The 20810-nt window shown below is 33.3% G+C and overlaps 1 protein-coding gene across 2 annotated transcripts; it reads right to left on the reverse strand.

The window, feature by feature from the left end:
• Positions 1-1892: 1892 nt before the first annotated feature.
• On the reverse strand, positions 1893-15016 carry LOC126707901 (uncharacterized). 2 transcript variants are annotated; one of them, XM_050407634.1, is made up of 12 exons: positions 14624-15016; positions 12096-12214; positions 11906-12012; positions 11736-11823; positions 7834-8911; positions 7656-7710; positions 7464-7545; positions 7199-7279; positions 4961-5065; positions 4828-4877; positions 4106-4226; positions 1893-2132 (listed from the first exon to the last, which is right to left on the reverse strand). In XM_050407634.1, exons 1-12 carry the CDS (start codon positions 14784-14786, stop codon positions 2040-2042), a joined length of 2142 nt encoding a protein of 713 aa, XP_050263591.1. In that variant the 5' UTR covers positions 14787-15016; the 3' UTR covers positions 1893-2039. The 2 variants fall into 2 exon arrangements, with proteins under 2 accessions (XP_050263591.1, XP_050263592.1); XM_050407635.1 differs by lacking the exon at positions 12096-12214.
• Positions 15017-20810: the final 5794 nt, after the last annotated feature.

Genomic DNA, 20810 nt, shown 5'->3' on the forward strand with positions numbered 1-20810 from the left:
CTTGTCCTTAATTTAACAAGTAAAACCCTAAAAACAATTAAAAATAAGGAAATAAAACATAAATATGGAAATTCCTCAAAATAAAAATAAACCCTATGATGTCCTACATTCCTGTCATGATCATTATAATTCATAAGTAATAAGTAAAAACTTATAAAATTGATATAAATTCAAAGAAATTTTGTTCTTAACAAAATGTCCAGAATTATTTCAAAAAAAAAAAAAAAAAAAAAAAAAAAAAAAACAAACAAAACAAAAACAAAAACAAAATTTCCAGAATCTTCTAGTTCCTTCGGTCTCCAACATGTGTATCATGACTAAACAAAAACAATTATTAAAATAAATCTCTAACAGTGATAATAAAAAGGTAAGCAGATTTTTTCTCCCAAAAAAAAAAAAAAAAAATAGCAGACAGATCTAAATCCTAGATAACACTCCCTTATTAAGGTTAAAAACCAAATAACGAATGGTAGGCACACAACCCAGGTGGGTTGGCCAAGTGGTTAGGCACTTGGTCTCAAAATGTTTGTCCCAAGTTCGACTGGATGTGTCCCTCAATTCAAGTTCGGGTACTTGCACTTTGAAAAAACCTACTGAGCCAACAATTTATCCCACTAAGGTCTATCCGTCGCGAACAGTGATTAATCTATAATTAAAATTTTTAAGAATAGGAAACCAAAAAAAAAAAACTATTGCAACTTTGTACGGGAATAGAAACTTCGGCCCTTGATGAGTTGATGTTGAAGTTGCAAGACATGATTGATTTCGAAATTACAAGGCATCTATGGAATAACTACTCCAATCCTGTTTCCCTCCATAAATCCTTTTGTCACTGTCTACAGGTTATTGATGAGCCTGTTTTGCCATTGCAAGGTTTAATGACACTGACAGACCTGACTACAGGTTTCTATTGGGGCCGTTTTGACATTGCGAACTGCGAAATTTTCTACCATGAAGCCTATCAATTTCTGGAATAAATTAAATGGACTGTAATCATTTGGAAACTTTAGTTAGTCATGATGAACCGTGGGACCAGTTGGTCCCCTCCCTTTTCTTTTGTTTTAATCAGAGCGTTGTGTTAGTCGTATTTTCTTCTAATTTTTAATGAATTCCCTCGTTACCAAAAAAATTTGTGGAGGGGGCGAGAAATCAATCAAACTCTGTTCATAGCCTCTGAAGTCTCAACAATTAATACCCAATTGTTTTTTTTTTTTTTTTTTTTTTTAGAAAAAAATAAAGGTTAATTAAGTTACACCAGTCTCTGTACAGAACGTTAAGATTAAAGTTTATGGGTCAACCCGTGTAAATGTCTACCAACAGACTCCTATTGGCAACGGAATTCAAACATAAATGAGTTAAACGAAGTATCCAAGCCCTCCCAGCTGAGCCAAGCCCCATTGGTATACCCAACTGCTTTGTGTGACACGCATTTGATACCAAGCATAACCTTTTCCACGTACCGCAGCACAGATATTGTCAGCAAATATCACGAGGATGATAATAGAGTTTGCAAAGACAAGCCTGTGGAGGAAGGACACGCGGACTTAAAGTAGTCCTGCATAGCATAGTGGCGTACCAATGAGATTCCCCGTAACAAAAGTTGTTTTGGGACTGACAAATTGCCGCAACATTTTCACAATACTTTCACAGATTAAAATGAAATATTAAACCAAGACTCATTACAAACTAAAAACAAATGTATTGCGAAAATGTTGTAACATTTTGTTGTCCCTAGACTTTCTCAAAATGAATCTCGGACAACCAAGGCTATCACAACATTATCTTGAGTCTTTTCTAGATACTCGAGCAAACCTGTCTTGACTCTTGATCAGACTATTATTTCAAAAAAAAAAAAATTTAAAATTAAAACTGCGTGAACTGGGGAAAAAAAATTAGCGGAGATTGGAGGGCCTAGCCATGTGGTACTATATACTTCCATTATTCACATATACGGAAAATACAGTTTGATTAATATCCTGGAATACAAAGGAGCCAACACACCATTTACAACAAACTTCCAAACTGCCTGCATGAACAATTCACATCACAGTACACTTTTCTTTTTCTTTTGCTTTTGCTTCAGGTCTGGAGGAAGAGGACGAGGATGGGTTTCTGCCATTGTTTCTTGGCCCCTGCAAAAGAGCATTTGGTTGAAGAAATCTATATATTTTGCTTACAGTCATGACAGGAAATCAATAGCTCGAGGAAGATGCATAGATTTTTATATTATTAATCAAATAGAACATGATTTTATATTCACAATGTGCTTCTTTGAACTTCTTCAAAAATTTATTTCCCACTGCATTTATGCAAGAGATCAGTGCGAGAATCTAGTGTACATAAATATAAGAAAATTACAACATTTTACATCCTGAAGGTTACAACTGCCAGAATATATGATTTTTGTCACATTTCTACCCTCAAAATAACGAGTGCTTGTGGTGCACATTATTTGGTTACCCAACTTTCAATCAACAATAGATTGTCCAAATAACTTAAACCAAAATGCTTACTGCAGTTTACAGATATGCTTGTGTTTATCCTTAAGGAACCCCACAGGTTCCCTGACCCACAAAGAAAAGGAAAACATACCTATTTGGGTAAAACATAGGTGCAGTACATTAAGTTCCCCAATAAGATTCAAACACCTGGGTGGATTGAATTTAATTATCCTTGGAAACTAGTTGTGTTATATTGGCCAATGCAATCAAGTGTTTGAATTTACTAGGGAACATAATGTATTGCACCTAAGGTATTGTATCTAAGTTTTACCCTATTTAGCAATGAACATTCATTAAAGATAATTTGATTAGTTTCCTATATCACAACAACAATCTCACTTTCACAATGTAAATCAAACTCCAAACAACAGCTTTTCTCTTGCCCTATAAAACTTGGAAGTAATGAGAAATGAACTCAAAACTCCTACTATTATCAGAACCCACCAGCACGATGAGTCCCTGAATCCAACAAGAAATTTGGTATTTGCTACTACACAGTGATGATACTAGAGCTACAGACCTAGCCAGTTATTTCCAATCCTCGATATAAAGAAGACTAAACACATAATCAACTAACAACATATGCAATATGTATTGTTAATTACATAATCTATTTGTCAATATAGAGATGTAAAACCTATAGCTTGCTTATGCTGATGAAATATTAACATATCAAATGCAAAGGAAATGATGTGTATCCATCTCCAATACTCGTTTGGACACCTAAAGAACAATTGGCCTTAACTTATCCTGAAGTGCATATGATGCAGAAAATACTTAGCATTTTTTGTCAAAAAGCAACAAATAGTTCACATAGTAATTACTCTTATGGTCTTTTACAATGTACAAATCTTCTGCATGCAACACACAATCAAATGTTATCATGTTCCCATGTCTAGATCTTTGGGTTAGCCATGTCCAACACCCCATGTCCGTTACACAACATGCTGCTTGTATTTGTGTCCTCAAATAGTAGGGGGGGAAAAACATATTAACCTACGAACAATGCAGTCCTTAGGTTTGGGCTCCACTAAAACGAAGCCCAAACTCTATTTCAGACAGTATGACATGCCCTAAGCTAAGCTAACAAAATCGTTCAACTGAGCAGGTCAAATCAATACAAGGCACTCTAAATTGCTCCAGCAGCAATTCCAACAAAATGGCATAGGAAAAGAACCATACAACAATGAGTCAATGAGAACCAAGATCTATGTGTGGTTGATAGAGAATGAAACTTTGCAACCATACCTTGTATAGCCCTTGTATTCATTCTTAACAAGACACTCACCACTCAAACCCTAGACCACAACTAAACACCAGTCCCAGTCTGGAAAATACTAATACATGTTTAACAGAGGCAAAACTAGCCTGATTGAATCACCTAGGATTCAGATAAAAAATAATACCAAGCAATTCTATTTCCAAGGGAAAGTACTGTAAACACGAGGTTAACACAACAATAAATCTTTCTTGGTATCAGAATACAAGAAATTTCAAATAGAAAAATCATACTTATAGAAGTCATCACAGAATCAGGTGTAATGTTTGGATGAAAAGCAGGCATTAAACTGATAAGAACAGATGTTCAAAACAAGAAATTTTACCTGGGGACCTACAACCAGCTTTGAATTGCCACTAACGGGTGATGGTTGCTGCACATTCTGACGTTGCGGTTGTTGCTCAAACTCCTGTTGTTGCAGAGCAATTGCCAATTGCAGATCAGAACTGCAACAACAAAATATTACATTTTGGACAAGATTCACTCTAAAGTAATAAAATATTTTAGAAAATTACACGAAATCTTTCAAAAATGGAAAAACTATATATTCAAGATGATCTTTTCATTAAACTTTGCCTTCCCATTTTGTTAATTTTATTTGACATTCTCCTAAAATGATAAAAATGAAGTAAAAATACAAGACTAAAAACATTAGTGCCCCTTTTAGAGGGCAGTTTAAAACTAAACCTTTTCAAAGTACAGCTCTTTAAAACCCCACTTTTTTTCAATATTTTCAGCTCATTTTCAAAAAGTTGAAAAAATAAAGGCGAAAATACCATTTTGGTCCCTAAATTTTGGGGTTACTATCAATTTGGTCCCTACATTTTGATAGCAGTCAATTTGATTCCTATTATTATCAACTTGCAATCAATTTGGTCCCTACTGTCAAGTCATTAACAAAAGTTGACTGCAAGTAGAAAATAACAAGGATCAAATTGATTGCTACCAAAATGTAGGGAACTCAAATGGTATTTTCACCAAAAATAAATTAATGGCAAAACGGGTAAGAAATCAATGTATGCACAGTAACAAAGATGAAATAATTACTTTAGATCAAAACCCGCTTGTGATGCACTGTCGATGCTGGCAAGATAATCCTGAAGCAGAAAATTCAATTTAGTATCATGGAAGCAACTATTGACAGCCTCGCATATACTATAGGTATAAAAGAAATACGTACAGCTGTGCTGGCCATAACATTATGTTCATCCCAGTTGTCATTTGCACGACTTTCAATCTTAAATTCCTTGAAGTTACCTGTCATGAACAATGTATCCCCATTGACCTGAAGTGACAAGCATGGGAGGAATTATAATTAGGGCACCAAACTTCAAAATCCTATATAACAACATAACAATAATTTTTTGGACAGAGAGATGACAACATAGCAATAATATTATAACTATTATAATTTTCAATGTTAAAAGGCACTATTTCCTTATCATTTCATAAATATCTTCTAAATGAAACAGTAGGAGAAATTTTTTTAAAAATAATTAAATTTGGAATGAACTTTCAAAAGTTCACTTTTGAGAAGCCATTCTATTACAGCCACTACAGGCACAACCTCCATGGCAATGGCAGAACCACATATACTTTTTTTTCTTTTTTGGATAAATAAGTAATGTAGCAGAACCACAAATACTTGCTATCTAAATGTTTTGAACACCCTTCATCCATCCATGTATATACATTGACATTATGTGTGTGTGGTCTATCAAGAAGTAATATCCAAGTATTTTTTATAAGTAAAATAATATCCAAGTATTAAACCCATTTCAAAAACAAACTGTAGCTCACGCATTTTATAACCATAAATGACCTATACAACTTTTGATTCTACAAAAAATGTAATATTGAAGAACCAGCATCTTGATCAGGTTTCAGCAAGAAGATCAAGATACCTCAGTTGGTTCCTTGTTGGGGGAGAAAATATGTGACGGGGAAACAGAGTTGGGATGTAAGCTCTGTGAGAAACTTCAATGATTGGGACATAGAGGTGCTAACCTCTTTCTTCGATCTTGTTCATACTCTTATCCCTCATCAGGAGAGTAGAGATTGATTGAGATGCAGTTTTGAAAGGGAATGGGGATTTTGATGTACACTCATTTTCTGATGCCTTAAGGTACCCTTGCAATATGCTTTTCCCTTAGAATAGTATTTAATGTGTCAAGGCCCCAAGGAGGATTTCTTTCATTGTATGGACAGCAGCTTGGGGGAAGATCTTCACTTGTGATAATCTCATTAAGAGACGATACATACTAGTAGGGTGTTGTATTTGTCGTTGATGTAGGACATATTAGGGAATTTGTCTACATATAGTTGTGGTGGGTTTAGGGTTAGGAAAGAAGAAGAATTAGAGAGAGATAGAGCTGTTCAGGGGCTTTGTGAACAGAAACTTTAGAAAAAGAAGGTGAAAAGAAAGAGAAGAGAGAAGGAGGAAGATCCAACAAAGGTCAAAGTGCCTATAGCTCAAAACACTCAATTTTATTAATCAACTCTTTTTCTTTTAATACATTGAGCACAATATATATATGGACTCTTACTTGTACTAGTATACTAGTAGTAATAGGATTCCCACTAGTATTAGGACTATTAGTTTGACTAGTAAAGCAAACTGTTATGATCTTAGTGTCCCATATGGATTAAATATAAGCTTAACCATGTGTTTATATAAGTTCTTGGTCACCCTCCCCTTGCAAGCTGGATTTCAAGGGTGAGTTTTACCCATGGATTTGTAACATTTGGTATCAGAACCAACCATCACCCCGAGTAATTAATCAGGTGTAGCTCATTGAGTATGGGATCAAATGAGTTGCGGCTTTGTGGTTGGATCTCGGAGGGGGCAACCTAGAGGCTAGATTAAAATAACTGATAGGGCTACCATCAGGTCAATGTCACTAGAATGAGCCGCTGTTTACCAAAATACCCTTTCCTTTGGGTTTCATTGGGTACTATTGATAACAATCACTGACCTTTAGATTGGTTGGTGGAATTGGGTAGGCAACCAGTCATTGAACATTTTGAACTTGGTCCCATTATGTTTGATGTGGACTTTGTCAAGGGAACCTAATCATCGTACACTTGAGGATGTGGAAATTTAAAGTATACAATTGATAGAGCTATTTGCTAGATCGTTCTTTGATTGGTCTCAGGTGTGTGGTTACTAATATTAACTCCATTACTAAGTTTTTAGAATCCTTATCATACATTTGTAATTCTTTTAAACTTTTTGTATTCACTTTCGTGCACGCAAAGTAGAGCATTGTTCAAAAAAATATTTATTTGCTTATTTATTAAAAAAAAAAAAGGTTTCAGCCACAATTAGAAACAGTGACCAAACCTTAAACAAACAGGACAATAATTAATAATGTGACCTAGTACACTGAGAAATAAGATCAGAGTGTAAGCGGATTACCTCATTTAGTTTTTCCCATACCAAATCAGACTGATTTATGTAACCTTGGTCTGTAGCTAGAAGATAAAGTTCACCATCAAACTGCAATAAGAGGAGATTCAGGAAACTATTTAAGAATTGATGTTCAGGGACTATGGAACCTAAAGGTTACAAAACTATATATGTATTCTTCAAATTTTCACCATTAATAATTACAGTTAGCATTTAATCAGCAGCAACATCAATGATTATATCATGAGAAAGAACATTTTTAGCTCTTACGAACCTTGAACATGGTGCTGAAATGATTGTTACGGAAGAAAACACAAAGTTCTCTTTCTTTAAGGCCATCTTGTAAGCAGAAAAGGCTGCAAAAGCATTGACAAAAATATAAAGAACTTCCCAGTATCCAATGTAGCAAAACATATGAATTAATAATAAAATTAGGCGTTTATAATGAAACCGTGAATCAACATACCCATAAATGGTCAACTGACTAGCATTGTTCTTCAAAAAGCTCCTGATCAGCTCACCTAAAGCAATCAAAAAGAAAGGAAGAATTTCTTTTAACTAAATTCAAGATCATATTAGTTGAAAACTTAATACAGATAAACAATCTTCTGAAAGCACATCAACTTCTTTGATATACCACTAACCTTGTTGTGGGGTGATTTCATCCTTGGACTTCACATTAAAGGCATTTATGGTGCTTTTGTCTGCTTGTTCTGCAAGAACCACCTCACCTTCATACACAGGTTCTCGGTCCTCAAAAACTGCAGTTCTTGAATCCAATATACATTCCTCTCCTTCATACATGGGCTCACTGCCATCAACACTTGAAGTCAAAGCTTCGGCACCATCTATGTGCTGAATTCTCCCACTAGATGAATCTGAATCAGCATATGGTGAAGATAAGCTTGATAATTCTGTTGTACTACACCCATCTTGCTTATCTGCAGATTCATGAACATCAGTTGTAAAAGTGGATTCCTTCTGAAGTTCTTCACTCCCTCTAGTAATATCCACATGACTCTCATGGACAGATTCAGTGTCTTTTCCAGGAGAAATGGAAGGGGCACTTCCACTTTGGAGCAAGGTATCAACACTGCTTTTTTCAACAATATCATTATGAAGGATACTTTCTGCAGATTCTGCATAAATTGATTGATGAAGGAGATCTCCCACATCAGTCTTCAAATATGAACTAGATGCTTGCCCAGGGGTATTTTTTAAAGATATTGGATTGTGATTGTTTGCAGCATTGCAGTCACCTACTACAGATGGTTCCGACTTATGAATATTGTTATATTCAACACCATGACACTTCTCTAACCCATTTACAAAATCTACAGGCATAACCTCCTTAAGGCACACCCCTTCATTTGAATTGACAGACTGAGTCCCTCCACTGATATGAGGATCACCCACTGCAGTTGAATTGTCAGCGACAGACAACTCTATAGCTCTCAAAAGCTCTGCTTCTTCTTCAAGGTCCCCCTTTCTTCCTTTCTGATTATCAGAGACTGAACGTGGAGAATCATCGAAAGAGGTAGCCTTTGAAAGACATGGAGAAGGGACTCCTAGAGCTGCAGTTGTTGCAGCAGCAAAATCAATACAATCTTCTTCAGGATTATTCTTATGTATACCTTCCATATTCTGTGTTTCCAGGGCTACAAGCTCCCCCGTGAGAGTATTATAGGACTTTAAACCAATTGCATTAGCAGTTTCATGATCCTGGCAAACAAACAGGAAAAAAATTATTATTAAATCAAATGGTCAAAAAGTACACAATAATTAATCTGTGTTTCAAAAAACTCTGGACATCCAGCAGTGTCAGACCATTAAACACCATTGCCTATTATAGCCTACTAGTAGCATAGAAGCAAATTCCCATCATATAATAAGCTAGCTTCAAAATATACAGATTCTAACTTTCCAGATCAGTAAAATAAATCTACTAATTGCAAGGTGACCACCAACTTTTTTTTTTTTTGTTAGGTAACTAGAAATCAAGACACCCAGCACTGCTTGACCCTCCATCCTTGTTTAGGTGGGGGAAGAAATCATTTGGTCCAAAGAACATTGGCCCAACACCAGTAGTTAATAGGACAGTCACAAAAAGATGAAGCAGCCCCCTGCCAGAGAAATGGTGGGAGAGAGGAAGCAACAGAGCATGACCATATGCGAGGCTATCAAAGTTCCTAACAGAACAAGTGTTGAGAAAGCTTACAAGTCCTTCAAGTCCTACCCAAACCACACTTTTTTTGATAAGTAATAAACTTTATTGATATTAAAAAAAGGACACCCTAGTACACAGGGGGTGTACAGGGGTCAACAATCAAGAATAAAAATTACAAGAATCAAGAAAAATGAAAAGAGAAGAGAATGATTGGTTTTGCAAAACAGACAGCCAATCCAATAAAGTTCTAAAGAAAAAAAGCTTAAGGTCGGGTATGGATCTCTCAATATCTTCAAAACATCTGCTATTTCTCTCCTTCCAAAGACACCACATTAAGCAATGGGGAATGATTCTCCATATTTTCCCATTTCGATGACAACCAAACTGGCCTAACCAGCAAGCTAGAAGCCCGACAACTGATTGTGACATGACCCAACTTACACCAAATAGACCAAAAACCATAGACCACAAATCCCTAGCAACCAGACAATGAAGAAAAAGATGGTCAACCGATTCACCATTACACTTACACATATAACACCAATCCAATATCCAAATCTTCCTTTTTCTCAAATTATCAACTGTCAACCATTTTCCCAAAGCAGCAATCTAGACAAAGAAAGCTACACGAGCAGGGATCTTCTACGCTGCCAAATGCTTTTCCATGGCCAACAACAATCAATAGAACCCACTAGAAGACTATAATAATCTTTAACCATAAATCCCTTACTTCTATTTGTTTTCCAACACATTTTGTTCTCCCCAAACCCCCTTACTGATGAGCCATATATAGAAGTAAATCCCGAACATGACAATCCCTAAAGAAGCTTACATCCCAAAAAAGGACCCCATTAGTGAACTTCATAAGCTCAGCCACACTTGCCTCATTATTTCTGCAAAATCGAAACAAATCTGGATAACTGACAGCTAGTGGTGACTCCCCACACCAATGGTCATGCCAAAATTTTACCCTTGACCCATCACCAATATCATACAGAATGTAACAAGAAAAGGTAGGCCATCCCCAACTAATATTTTTCCATACACCAACACCATAAGGACTAGAAACAGAACTGGAACACCAACCACCCCATCTACAACCATATTTCACCTCTATCACTTGCCTCCACAAGGCATCCTTTTCTATTTACCCTCCAGATTCTCTCCAATGGTTATCACTTGTTGCTGACCTAGGATATCGTGGTTCACTGTATTGGACTCACCCTTTAAAGGATTCATAATTGGAAACACACAGTGTGGTCTGCACAGCACCAACACCACCCAAGCTTTGCCATGTACACAAACATCAAGGCCTCATAAAAATATAAAACCATACAGGAAGTTTTCTATCCCAACTTTCTACAACTACACCAAAAATGTATTTCCTCATTTCCGCTGACTACCAGGCCAAAATAGTTCAAGGCAAGTCCAAGCTTACAACTTGAACAACACTGCCAATAAATTGTTGAAGGAAAAAGCCTTGGGCTACATAATCGAAAGGCACCCATGAAGTACATGCTTACATGTCTAAAAATCAACGTACAAACTAACAGTCACAAAATACAATTTAATTATTATAACAATATAATTAAAGCTTTTGCTTATTAAATACTTGAAACGTTTAATTTAAACCAATAAGTTCCGTACAAATATTTAAACGAAAATGACAACACAGCACCGCTGCAGGTTTTCTTAAGTTATTTGCAATTCTGATGAGCTATTATATTATTTTAGGACTTCCACACTGAACACAATGTTGCATCACCACCGACCACCAAAATACATGCAAAAGTTATTACAGAATCGAAGAGGCATTCATTCTGTTTCAATAACTCTACAAAAGATTAAATAGTTTTCTTGTCTCTTATGAATAAAGAGAGGAATATGATTAATGGAATTCTACCTGATACAATTTAGAGAATGAATATTCAACACCCAAAAGTTCCCTGCTAAATTTTAAGAGCTTCAGATGAAGTTTATTCAAGAAGATGAGCCATAGAAAGGTCACTGGACACACAGATTTCAAAAGAACTAGCCTCAGTCTGCAGATAAAAAACATAAATCCTATACAGGGGGACCAAAAAGGTTTGATGAAATAAGAACCAGTATAAATATGAGAAGGAAAACATGAGGGTAAATCACCACCATCAAAATTCTTGACAGTAGCAGCACACAATGACTCATGAGAGGCTCATAAGTTGAACAAATTGGGTAAGGCCAGAATGCAAATGTATGATAAGGACCAAAAAGTAGAAATCCAATTTGTTCAGACACATGGAGTACATGAAACAAACAGTACTACGATACTAAAAGGGCAACTTGAACCAGTCACTAGGTATCTCACATATATAGTAAGTCTGAGGCCAGAAAAGAGAGAACCTGTGGATCAACTATCCAGCCATGATAGAGTGGAATGTCCAGCAGGTCAAATATGGCACACTCTGGAGTAAACTCAAAATCGTTTATTCTGAAAGTATCATTAAACTTTTAGTCAGAAATACAAAAAGAAACTGACAATAATAACTGGTATTAGAATAAATAAGTCGAACCTCCTGAATTGTATATTTACATCAATGCCAGTTGCAAGTCGAGGAAGCAGATCAATGGCATCAGAAATGTTCTGTTGTTGATTTTCAATATAACCTTCATCCTTATTCTGCAACACAATAACAAAATGGTTAATTCCAGTTACACCAGCAAATAGAAACTTCATAACTGACCATTTAATAAATAAATTACATTGGCATTACTGTTGGAATCAATTAATCTTTCAGCAACTAGTGAAAGCAATTTCTCCTGCGAGACTTCTGTTGTATCTGGACTCAAATTCAAGTTATTCCTCAGTAGAAGAACATTACCTGTAGCAACCCATGAGTAAATGATCTATTTCCCAGAAAATACGAACAAGAAAAGGAATATCAAACCTTTACTGCATAAAGACAAGCAAACCCCCAAACACCAACCCACACCCCCCCCCCCCCCCCCCCCCAACTTCCCCCACCCCAAATGTAAAAAACAAAGAAGGCAAGATAAAACTGAAACAAGAATGCCCACAATCAACTTCAAACTATACCGAAACAGTTAATTCACATATTCCATCATTACAGCATATTCATACACTTAAAATTAAAAATTAAACAGTATTAGCTGATGTTGGAGGAAATCAATTCTTGATTTCCAGAATATTATTTTGATGGAATTTGTAGAATTTACATATTTTAGTTGAACCTTGTTTGGTTTCCAAGAAACCAAAAGAGAAAGGACCTGGGGGGGTGGGGGAGGAAATTCAACTCTTAAAGTCCCCTGAAAATTTAGATTTCCCACCAAAAAAAATTAGGTCAATTAGACTAGCTAAAATAATTGATTAGGGCTAACTGAATCAAGGATATTGTTATCTACATTGCCAGATAAAGAAAGACCTAATTTCAAATCCATGTTTCTCCCCATACTTTAACAACAAATAAACAAAGAATTTGGGAAAAGGGATGTGAGTAAGAATGGTGAAAAACGCAAAGAAGATGCTAGAATTCAAGTTGTTCTAAAGAATTTTTTTTTTATAAGTCTTTGGAAGTTGTTCTAAAAAATAATTTTTATTTATACAAAAAGAAAAATTTCTACTGCAAACCCAAACACCAATCATCAAAACATAACACAATTCTGAATAAAACAACATGGATGATCTTTTATTAACAAAATATTATGGGGTGATAAGATTGCAAAGTAATCATAGTGATTTACACTTTTATGTCAAAAAAACCTTATCAAGAAAGAGCTGTAGTCAATAAAATAATTATCCAAACAACTAAACAGATGAGTATTATGATGGACAACATCACATGTGAATGATTCTTGGATTTTAGCACAATATTTACAGGGGGAAAAAAACCCAAGATATACAAGGATGAAGAAAACTACTAATACTTTTGGAAGAAGGCAGAAGTAGGAAATCAATAAAAAGTAAAATGCTTATTTTATTTTGATAGGTAAAAGTAAAATGCTTATATGTAACTCTATAATTTTCATAATCTGCATTCCAGAAGTAAAAGATGCTAAAACCTAAGCTCTAGCATAATAAAACTACATTGGCTACCTAATTTAAATTGTTCACTTCCTTGGAAATCAAAAGCCAAGAATATCATTCTGCAAAAAATTCAGTTCCTCGGCTAGAAAAATGAACAATCAAGAAACAATGAGGAGTAACATGAGCAAAGGAGAGGCAAAGACAGGTTCCCTAAAAGCACAATTTAACCTAATAACATTTTTTTCACTCTGAAAATCATATCAACTGCAAAATTAGAGGGCCTTGATGTTACCTTTTCTCAATCGTCAGGCTCCCAAACAAAATTATAATGAAAGAATTGATCAAGTTATTTCCACCATTTGGTTGTCAACACACTAAAATAGCAAATATATTTTAACATTGGTGAGATGGTAAGTGACCTCTGCCTGAGCAATATGCTGCAAGTTCGAGTCTAGGAATTAGTCTCTCCAAAAATTGGGGGTAAGGCTGCCTACCAACCATCTCTTCCAGTAAAAGGTCGTACCAAGTTCAAGCCTTATGAACTTGGTACGAGCTTTTACTCATATTTCACTAACAAGAAATCCACTCAACAATGCCCAGCAAAATACAGCAATTTCTCGATTTCTAAAAAAAGAATAAAATAACATCAATAAGACCTAATTTCCTCTATTTTTCTAAATTTATCTTGTCACACGTACAGATTACAATAGTTTCATCTCTAACTATGCCTAATACAGAAATTTATCAAATCTCTGGTAAATTCACACTTCCTGGAAAAGCAACATAAAACACAAAATTGCACTCTCTTTCCTTTGCTTAATTTTCTCAGCGACAAAATGGAAGAACAAGAAAATCAAGAATCAATAAACAAGAAGCAATAAAGTGCGTATGTGAGAATCAGAAACCATTAATTAAAACAAACAAAACAAAACAAACAAACAAACAAAAACCTAATAGCACAAAATTATAATCGAAATGATCAAATTCCACTAAATTATCGGATTAAGCATCGAATTAATGATTGCCTTACACCGTTTGGTTGCTCAGAAAATCAACAAGAAAATCCTCCATTTCGAACACCGCCTAACTATCCCTAACACAACCATTTCCCTAAATTATACAAGTAACCAAAGAAATAATAATTCTACAGTAATCAAACCCAACATTCTTTACATTCTTTAAAACTGAGAAAGACAGAAACGAAACCCTAGCAAGAGAGAGAGAGAGAGAGAGAAAAAAAATTTACAGATAGCGAGGAGAGGGCAGGGGCCATTGTCGTTTTGGAGAACGATAGGAGTTGTACGACCTAAGAATTGAATAAGCTTGGTTTTGTGAGCGCACTCCTTCACTTGCTGCTGTGGTTGAGGTTGTGGTTGTGGCTGTGGTTCTTCAGTAGAAGACGACGCCATTTTTACTGTAGCTAGAGAGAGAGAGAGAGAGAGATTGATCACGACGAAGACTCACACACACAATTTCTTTTTTCTTTTTTTCGATTTGGGATTCACACACACAATTTCGTCTCTGGGAAGTAGCAGTTTACGCACTCGGTTTTCGGGTCGCGGACAGATAATTTGAGAGAATTGGTCTTTATATAAGAAAAAGTGTGTTAGAGAGAGAGGCCAAGAAGATTTATATATACATATATATCTTTCTTTATATAAGCTGGCGCAGTGAGAGGAAGAGAGAAGGAAGTGACTTTTGTTTGTTAAAAACTTAAAAAGGGTTGTGACGGAAACGCCTATGTCCTTGTGTTTAATTTTTTCTCCTCCAGATCTCTCTTTTCTTTTCTTTTTTTTCTTTTAATCTTCTTTGATTTTTTATTTAATGCCATATTACCAAACAATTAATAACATGATGATTCTTTATATTTTTACCTAATATAAAAATATATATATTAGGTAAATACATAAAGAATCATGATATTAATTATAACTCATACCACTGTGTATCTTTGATGCGGTAATTACACACATGTACAATTAGATTAAGTTAAAATAGAATATCTATCTTGTATAAAAAAAAAAAAAAAAAAAAAAAATTATAACTCACAAAATGACCTCCTATAACGGCATTAAATAAAAATCTTAAAATTCAATGTTGTTAATTCCATTCCGTTCTATTGAAATAATGGAAAAATTACAATTTAGTTACTGAACCGGTTTGAATCACTCTTTTACTCCATCTACTCCTCTGTTCAAGTCTATTTTGCCAATTTCAATCCATTCCACTAAATTCCGGCCTATTTGGTTTTCGACTTATACGTAAGACAAATTATTGTTTTGTTTTGTAAATAATTTTTTTTTTTTTACATTATTTTACTCCCATATCAAATTTTATTAATATTTTTCATTGAGAAAGCATTTTATTTTTTCACTTTACTTATATATATATATATATATATATGATATTTTGTTTAATTTTTTTTTAGAGAGTTTCATCCTATGATGTCCGCTCTCGATGATACTCTTTAATTATTAAAAATATGTTTTTCATTTTCATTCATACATAATCAAATTTATGACATGTTATGTAATGATGATATTAAGAATATTTATTTATTAATTTTGTTTGATATGGTATAATATCATGTGATGAAGATTTAGGTATATTTATTTTGGAGAAAATTACATTTTACCACCCTAAACTATGTATAAAACAAGCACGTACATTTTGTTTAGGTGAAACAAACTAAAAAGACTGAAGGTGAAATTCAGCCAAAAGGAAATCCCAGAAGTTGAACAAGTACAACGACCTGGTTACCATATATCTTTATCTCAACAAATAAACTATTGTTTCTTACTAAAAAAATCTCTAATTCCTGATAATCGTTTCCCAAGAAAAACCCACATGTAAAAGCCCACCAGGAAAAAGACTGACTTTTCAACAATTTAGAAAGAACCTAGATGTTCATTTGAGCAATTAAGCCAAAAGAAGACCGATTTTAGAACATGTAAGGAAAGGAAAGGTGGGTATTTTTTGTTAGATGATCATGAGCTAGTGTTTGTCTTGGTAGGTATATATAGTTAGATTTGTGCATTTGAAGTTTGAACTTTGTTTCAAATATGTGATAAGTGTGAGAGACTATGTGAGGTTCTGATTTGGGATGGTGGAGGGGTGGTGTCGCGTTGGTGGAGGGACGACAGAGAGATGGTGGAGCGGTGGTGGAGCAAAAGCAATTTCCAAATTAAGGATTTAGGGTTTACAAGAATTTGAATTTGGGAAAGGCTAGCATGCACATGAGACAGGGAGAGAGATGTAGAAAAAAAAAAGGGCTTTTGTTTTAATTGATTTTGAATAAAGGTGTTTCAGTCTTTTTAGTTTGTTCTACCTAAGCAAAATTCATGTGATTGTCAGGTGTAGTAGGATTTCGTTAAATATAATAACAAAAGTAACATTGGGCTACAAAGTATGATAAGTGTGATAATTTAGGGTGCAAAGTGAGCGTTTGGATAGTTTATAGTACAAAGTATAATTTGATGCATAGTTTAGGGTGGTCAAGTGTAATTTACGTTTTATTTTGTAATATATACCAAAATAGTAGTGTAAGCAAAGTTTGAAACTCAAATCTATTGATGACAAGACACTTTACTGGTTAAGCTAACTAGAACCCACATATAATATTTATTTTTTGTTTTGCAGATACAATAAACCTATATAATATTCCCCCTATGATTATTGTTTTTACCATCATGCTTATACATTAATATTTTTAGTGTAAGCAGGATTTAAATCTAAGTTACTTATTGAATGCAAAAGATTTTAATATTTGAGTTAACGAACCCACTAATGGTATTTTTCTTATATATAAGTATTGCTAATGTGTGATAAATTTTTGCAAGGTCTTGTTTTAATTGGATTTTTTGTAGTTCTTGTAGGACAAAGTTTAGCTACAAAATTGGTTGTAGCTTAAGGCTACAAAATTGGTATTGTTTTTGAGAATCAATTGGAAGTTAGATATGTGTATTACACTTGCTTTTTATTTTTTAAATGTGTATTTACAACTTTTAATATTACCTAACTAATTCATGTATGTAAAGTTGTGGTAAAAGTCTTATAACTTAATTGACAACATATGTTGTTTTTTTATTAACATGTCTATAATTTAAATCACCCTGCTTAATGAATTATCAAAAAAAAAAATGAAAATTTCCTGAACCAAGAAACTCTGGGCATTCATTATATTTCACTTGTTCATGCATTTACGATTTAGCCTTACTTCCCCGTATAGATTTAGAAACTCAAGATTAAGGGTAAAGCATGGACAACAATAATAATGAAAAATAACCAAATTCAACACTTAGTTTGTTTACGAGGAAAAAAGTATTATGGAAAACTTTTTTTTTTCTTTTTTGCATTTTATAGTGCTTGGCATGGCGAAAAAGGCAAGTCAACCTGAAACTTTTTTTTTATATGAAACATAAAACTTTTTTTATGTCAACGAAACATGTTTTTAGGATTGGTCTAAAAAGGATTGTTACACACACAATGAAACTACCATAAATAAAGGTAACACCACCAATATTAATAATAATAATAATACTAAAAAAAAAAAAAAAAAAAACACTCCCTAGTGATAATCTCTCTCTCTCTCTCTTCAGCACTTTTTTGTATGACATATTTTCCTCTAACAATACTACTGCATATATAAAAAATTGACAATATTTTTTACAATAATTGAGTTGACAAACTTATATAGGTTCTAATTTAGGCATACCACCAACATTACTTTTTTACCTATTATTTACAATCTACTATATTAGTAAGTGTCAATTTTTTTTGTATATATAGACTATTTTTTTTTTCAAAGCAACCACTTTTCCACTTACGCTCTGTTTGTTTCAACAATGATGTTTTCTAGAAAATGAGTCATTTTCCAAGAATTATTTTCAATAAAACTATTTCATTTTTCAATATTTGGTAGTAATTTTAAATGAGTTGAAACACAACCTCCTAACTTTCCTTATTTAGTTTGCTGTGAGATAGAGTTGTTTTCCAAAAAAAAATAGTGGAAAAAAATCTCTAAAAATAAGTCATACTTTTTATGTTGACCAAAAATAGTTTTCCTTTGACTTATATTTTTTTATGCTACAAAACACTGAAAAACACGGAAAACTATCTTTACACAAAATTTTTCATCGAAACAAACGGAGCGTAGTCTTTTTGTGTAGGTTCCAAATCTGGAGCATATTTTCCTATTCAGGGCTCCCAAATGGCCGAAAGAACATAAAATATTTCTCTTATTTGGGATATATTTTCGTGAATGAAATTTTTTTTCATATTACTCTAAAATAAAAAAGGAAAAAAATTTGTTCATATAATTATTTAGAATTACAAAAAAAAAATATTAATAATTTTTCATGTGAATTAAATAAGAGTAGTGTTAAAGACACAAATTTTTTACAAAAAAATTTACAAATTACCCCACTATAACAGTTTATAAAAATATTATTAAATAGTTTGTGGCTGTACTATTACTTATTAAATAATAGAAAAATGTCTTTGAACTCATTTCCAAGTTTGAAACCAAAAGAAAATTCTTTTTTCTTCCCTATTTTTGTCTCTAAACAATTGGAAAAAAAAAAAAAACTATTTTCAAAGTTTAGGGATGAAAAAATAATTTTTTTAAAAATTTAGGGAAAAAAGCAAATTTTTAGTAAAATTTAGGAATTAAAATAATATTTTATCCAAAAAATTAGTTTCCCATAAATGTTTTCTTAAAAAGGGAATCATTTTCCATATACATTTTCAGTCGAAACAAATTGAGCATTAGATAGCTCTACAAACAATGAATGAATATTTGCACACCTATATATTCAATGCAAAATTAAATTAAAATCTAAAGGTAAAATATGAATTTTAGAAAGCTTAGGGACCCTAAACATGCATACTATAGTATCATGTAATACTTTTTTTATGAGACATTTTTTAATAGTTTAATTACATTTTAAACCCAATAATTTAGGGTTTCAAATTAAACCTCACACTCTCATAAGCTTCAAATTAAAATACATACTTTAAAAAGCATTTCAATTCAAACCAAAACTCAATATGCATGATGTCATTAATAGAAAATCTAGAAGAAGCGATCCCATTCTTTTTTCATTGGGTCTTGGTAAGGACCAAAGGTCTTAAATGACACCGATCTGACAAAATTAACAAAATGACACTATATGGCTTGGAGTGATTTTTTTTTTTTTTTTTAGAATGTTCAAATATGATAAACACAGTGTTGAAATAATTATGCGTTATCATTTTCCTTTTTTCTTTTTTATCATTTTTTAGTTAATAGTGTCATTATAGATGGGTATATATATAAATTAAAATGTTTTTAAAAGCGCGTAATTTATAGTTTGAAACTTTTAATAATGAGAAGTTCAATTTAAAACTACCCATAAACTATGGAATTTAAGATGACTTATTTTTAGAGATTGTTTTCTACTAAATATTTTTGGAAAACAACTCTATTTCACAACAAGATAAATAAAGGAAATTATAAAATTGTTTTTTAACTCATTTAAAGTTGCTACCATTAGAAAATGAGATAATTTTATAAAAAATACCTTTTGAAAAATGACTCATTTTCTAGAAAACTCTGTCGCCAAAACAATCAAAGGCATAAGTACATTTTCCATTGAGCACTTATATAATAGTAGATATGAGCTTGTTAATACTTTTTTGACTCGCAAATACGATTGCCACTTTGGGCTACATATATTTCTATTTGTTGATAGTGTACTGGCTACATATTTCGTGAATAAAATTTGAATCGTAAGTAGTGCCCCACTTAGTGAATGTAGAGATATTCGTTTTAATAAAGAAAGTACTTTTTGTGAAACACCCAAAACTGAATATATTTTAAAAATAAATGACACAACTAAAATCCAACGACAAAGTTCGATCACACTTTGCAAAACTGATATAATAGTTCTGTAATTTCTGCTTCTGTTCTGTCTTCTTAGTTTTGAATGAAAAGCCTCTTTTACCCCAAAAGAAAGAAAAGGCATTAGGCCGATTGGCTCTCTAACTTGCTAGGAATCAAATAGCACTACAAACCAGGTTAGAAAGGAGTTTCTCAAAAAAAAAAAAAAAAAAACCAGGTTAGAAAGGAAAAGGGAAAAGTGAGAGCTTCATATATATAATTCTGCTGTTTATGAAACACAAGACTTGTAAGAGAGCTCCTGTACATTGTGGCCCATTCCCTTGCATTGTATAGTATAGGTGTGTGGAAAAGCAAAACTACTTTGGGTAAAGTAAGAAAATGGGCAACGGCAGAAGGTTTAGCCAGACAAATGGTTGCCAAATCCACACACTTAAAATGTTGCTTCCCTTAAAAGATTGGTGCATGTGCTGAGGCCACCTCATTTTGCAATTAGGTATTGATTCATATTTTTTAAAGGTAAAATAGTAATTTTGACAAGATCATGTAAAATTAA

The sequence above is a fragment of the Quercus robur genome, chromosome 12, assembly GCF_932294415.1.
Source record: "Quercus robur chromosome 12, dhQueRobu3.1, whole genome shotgun sequence".
Lineage (NCBI taxonomy): Eukaryota > Viridiplantae > Streptophyta > Magnoliopsida > Fagales > Fagaceae > Quercus > Quercus robur.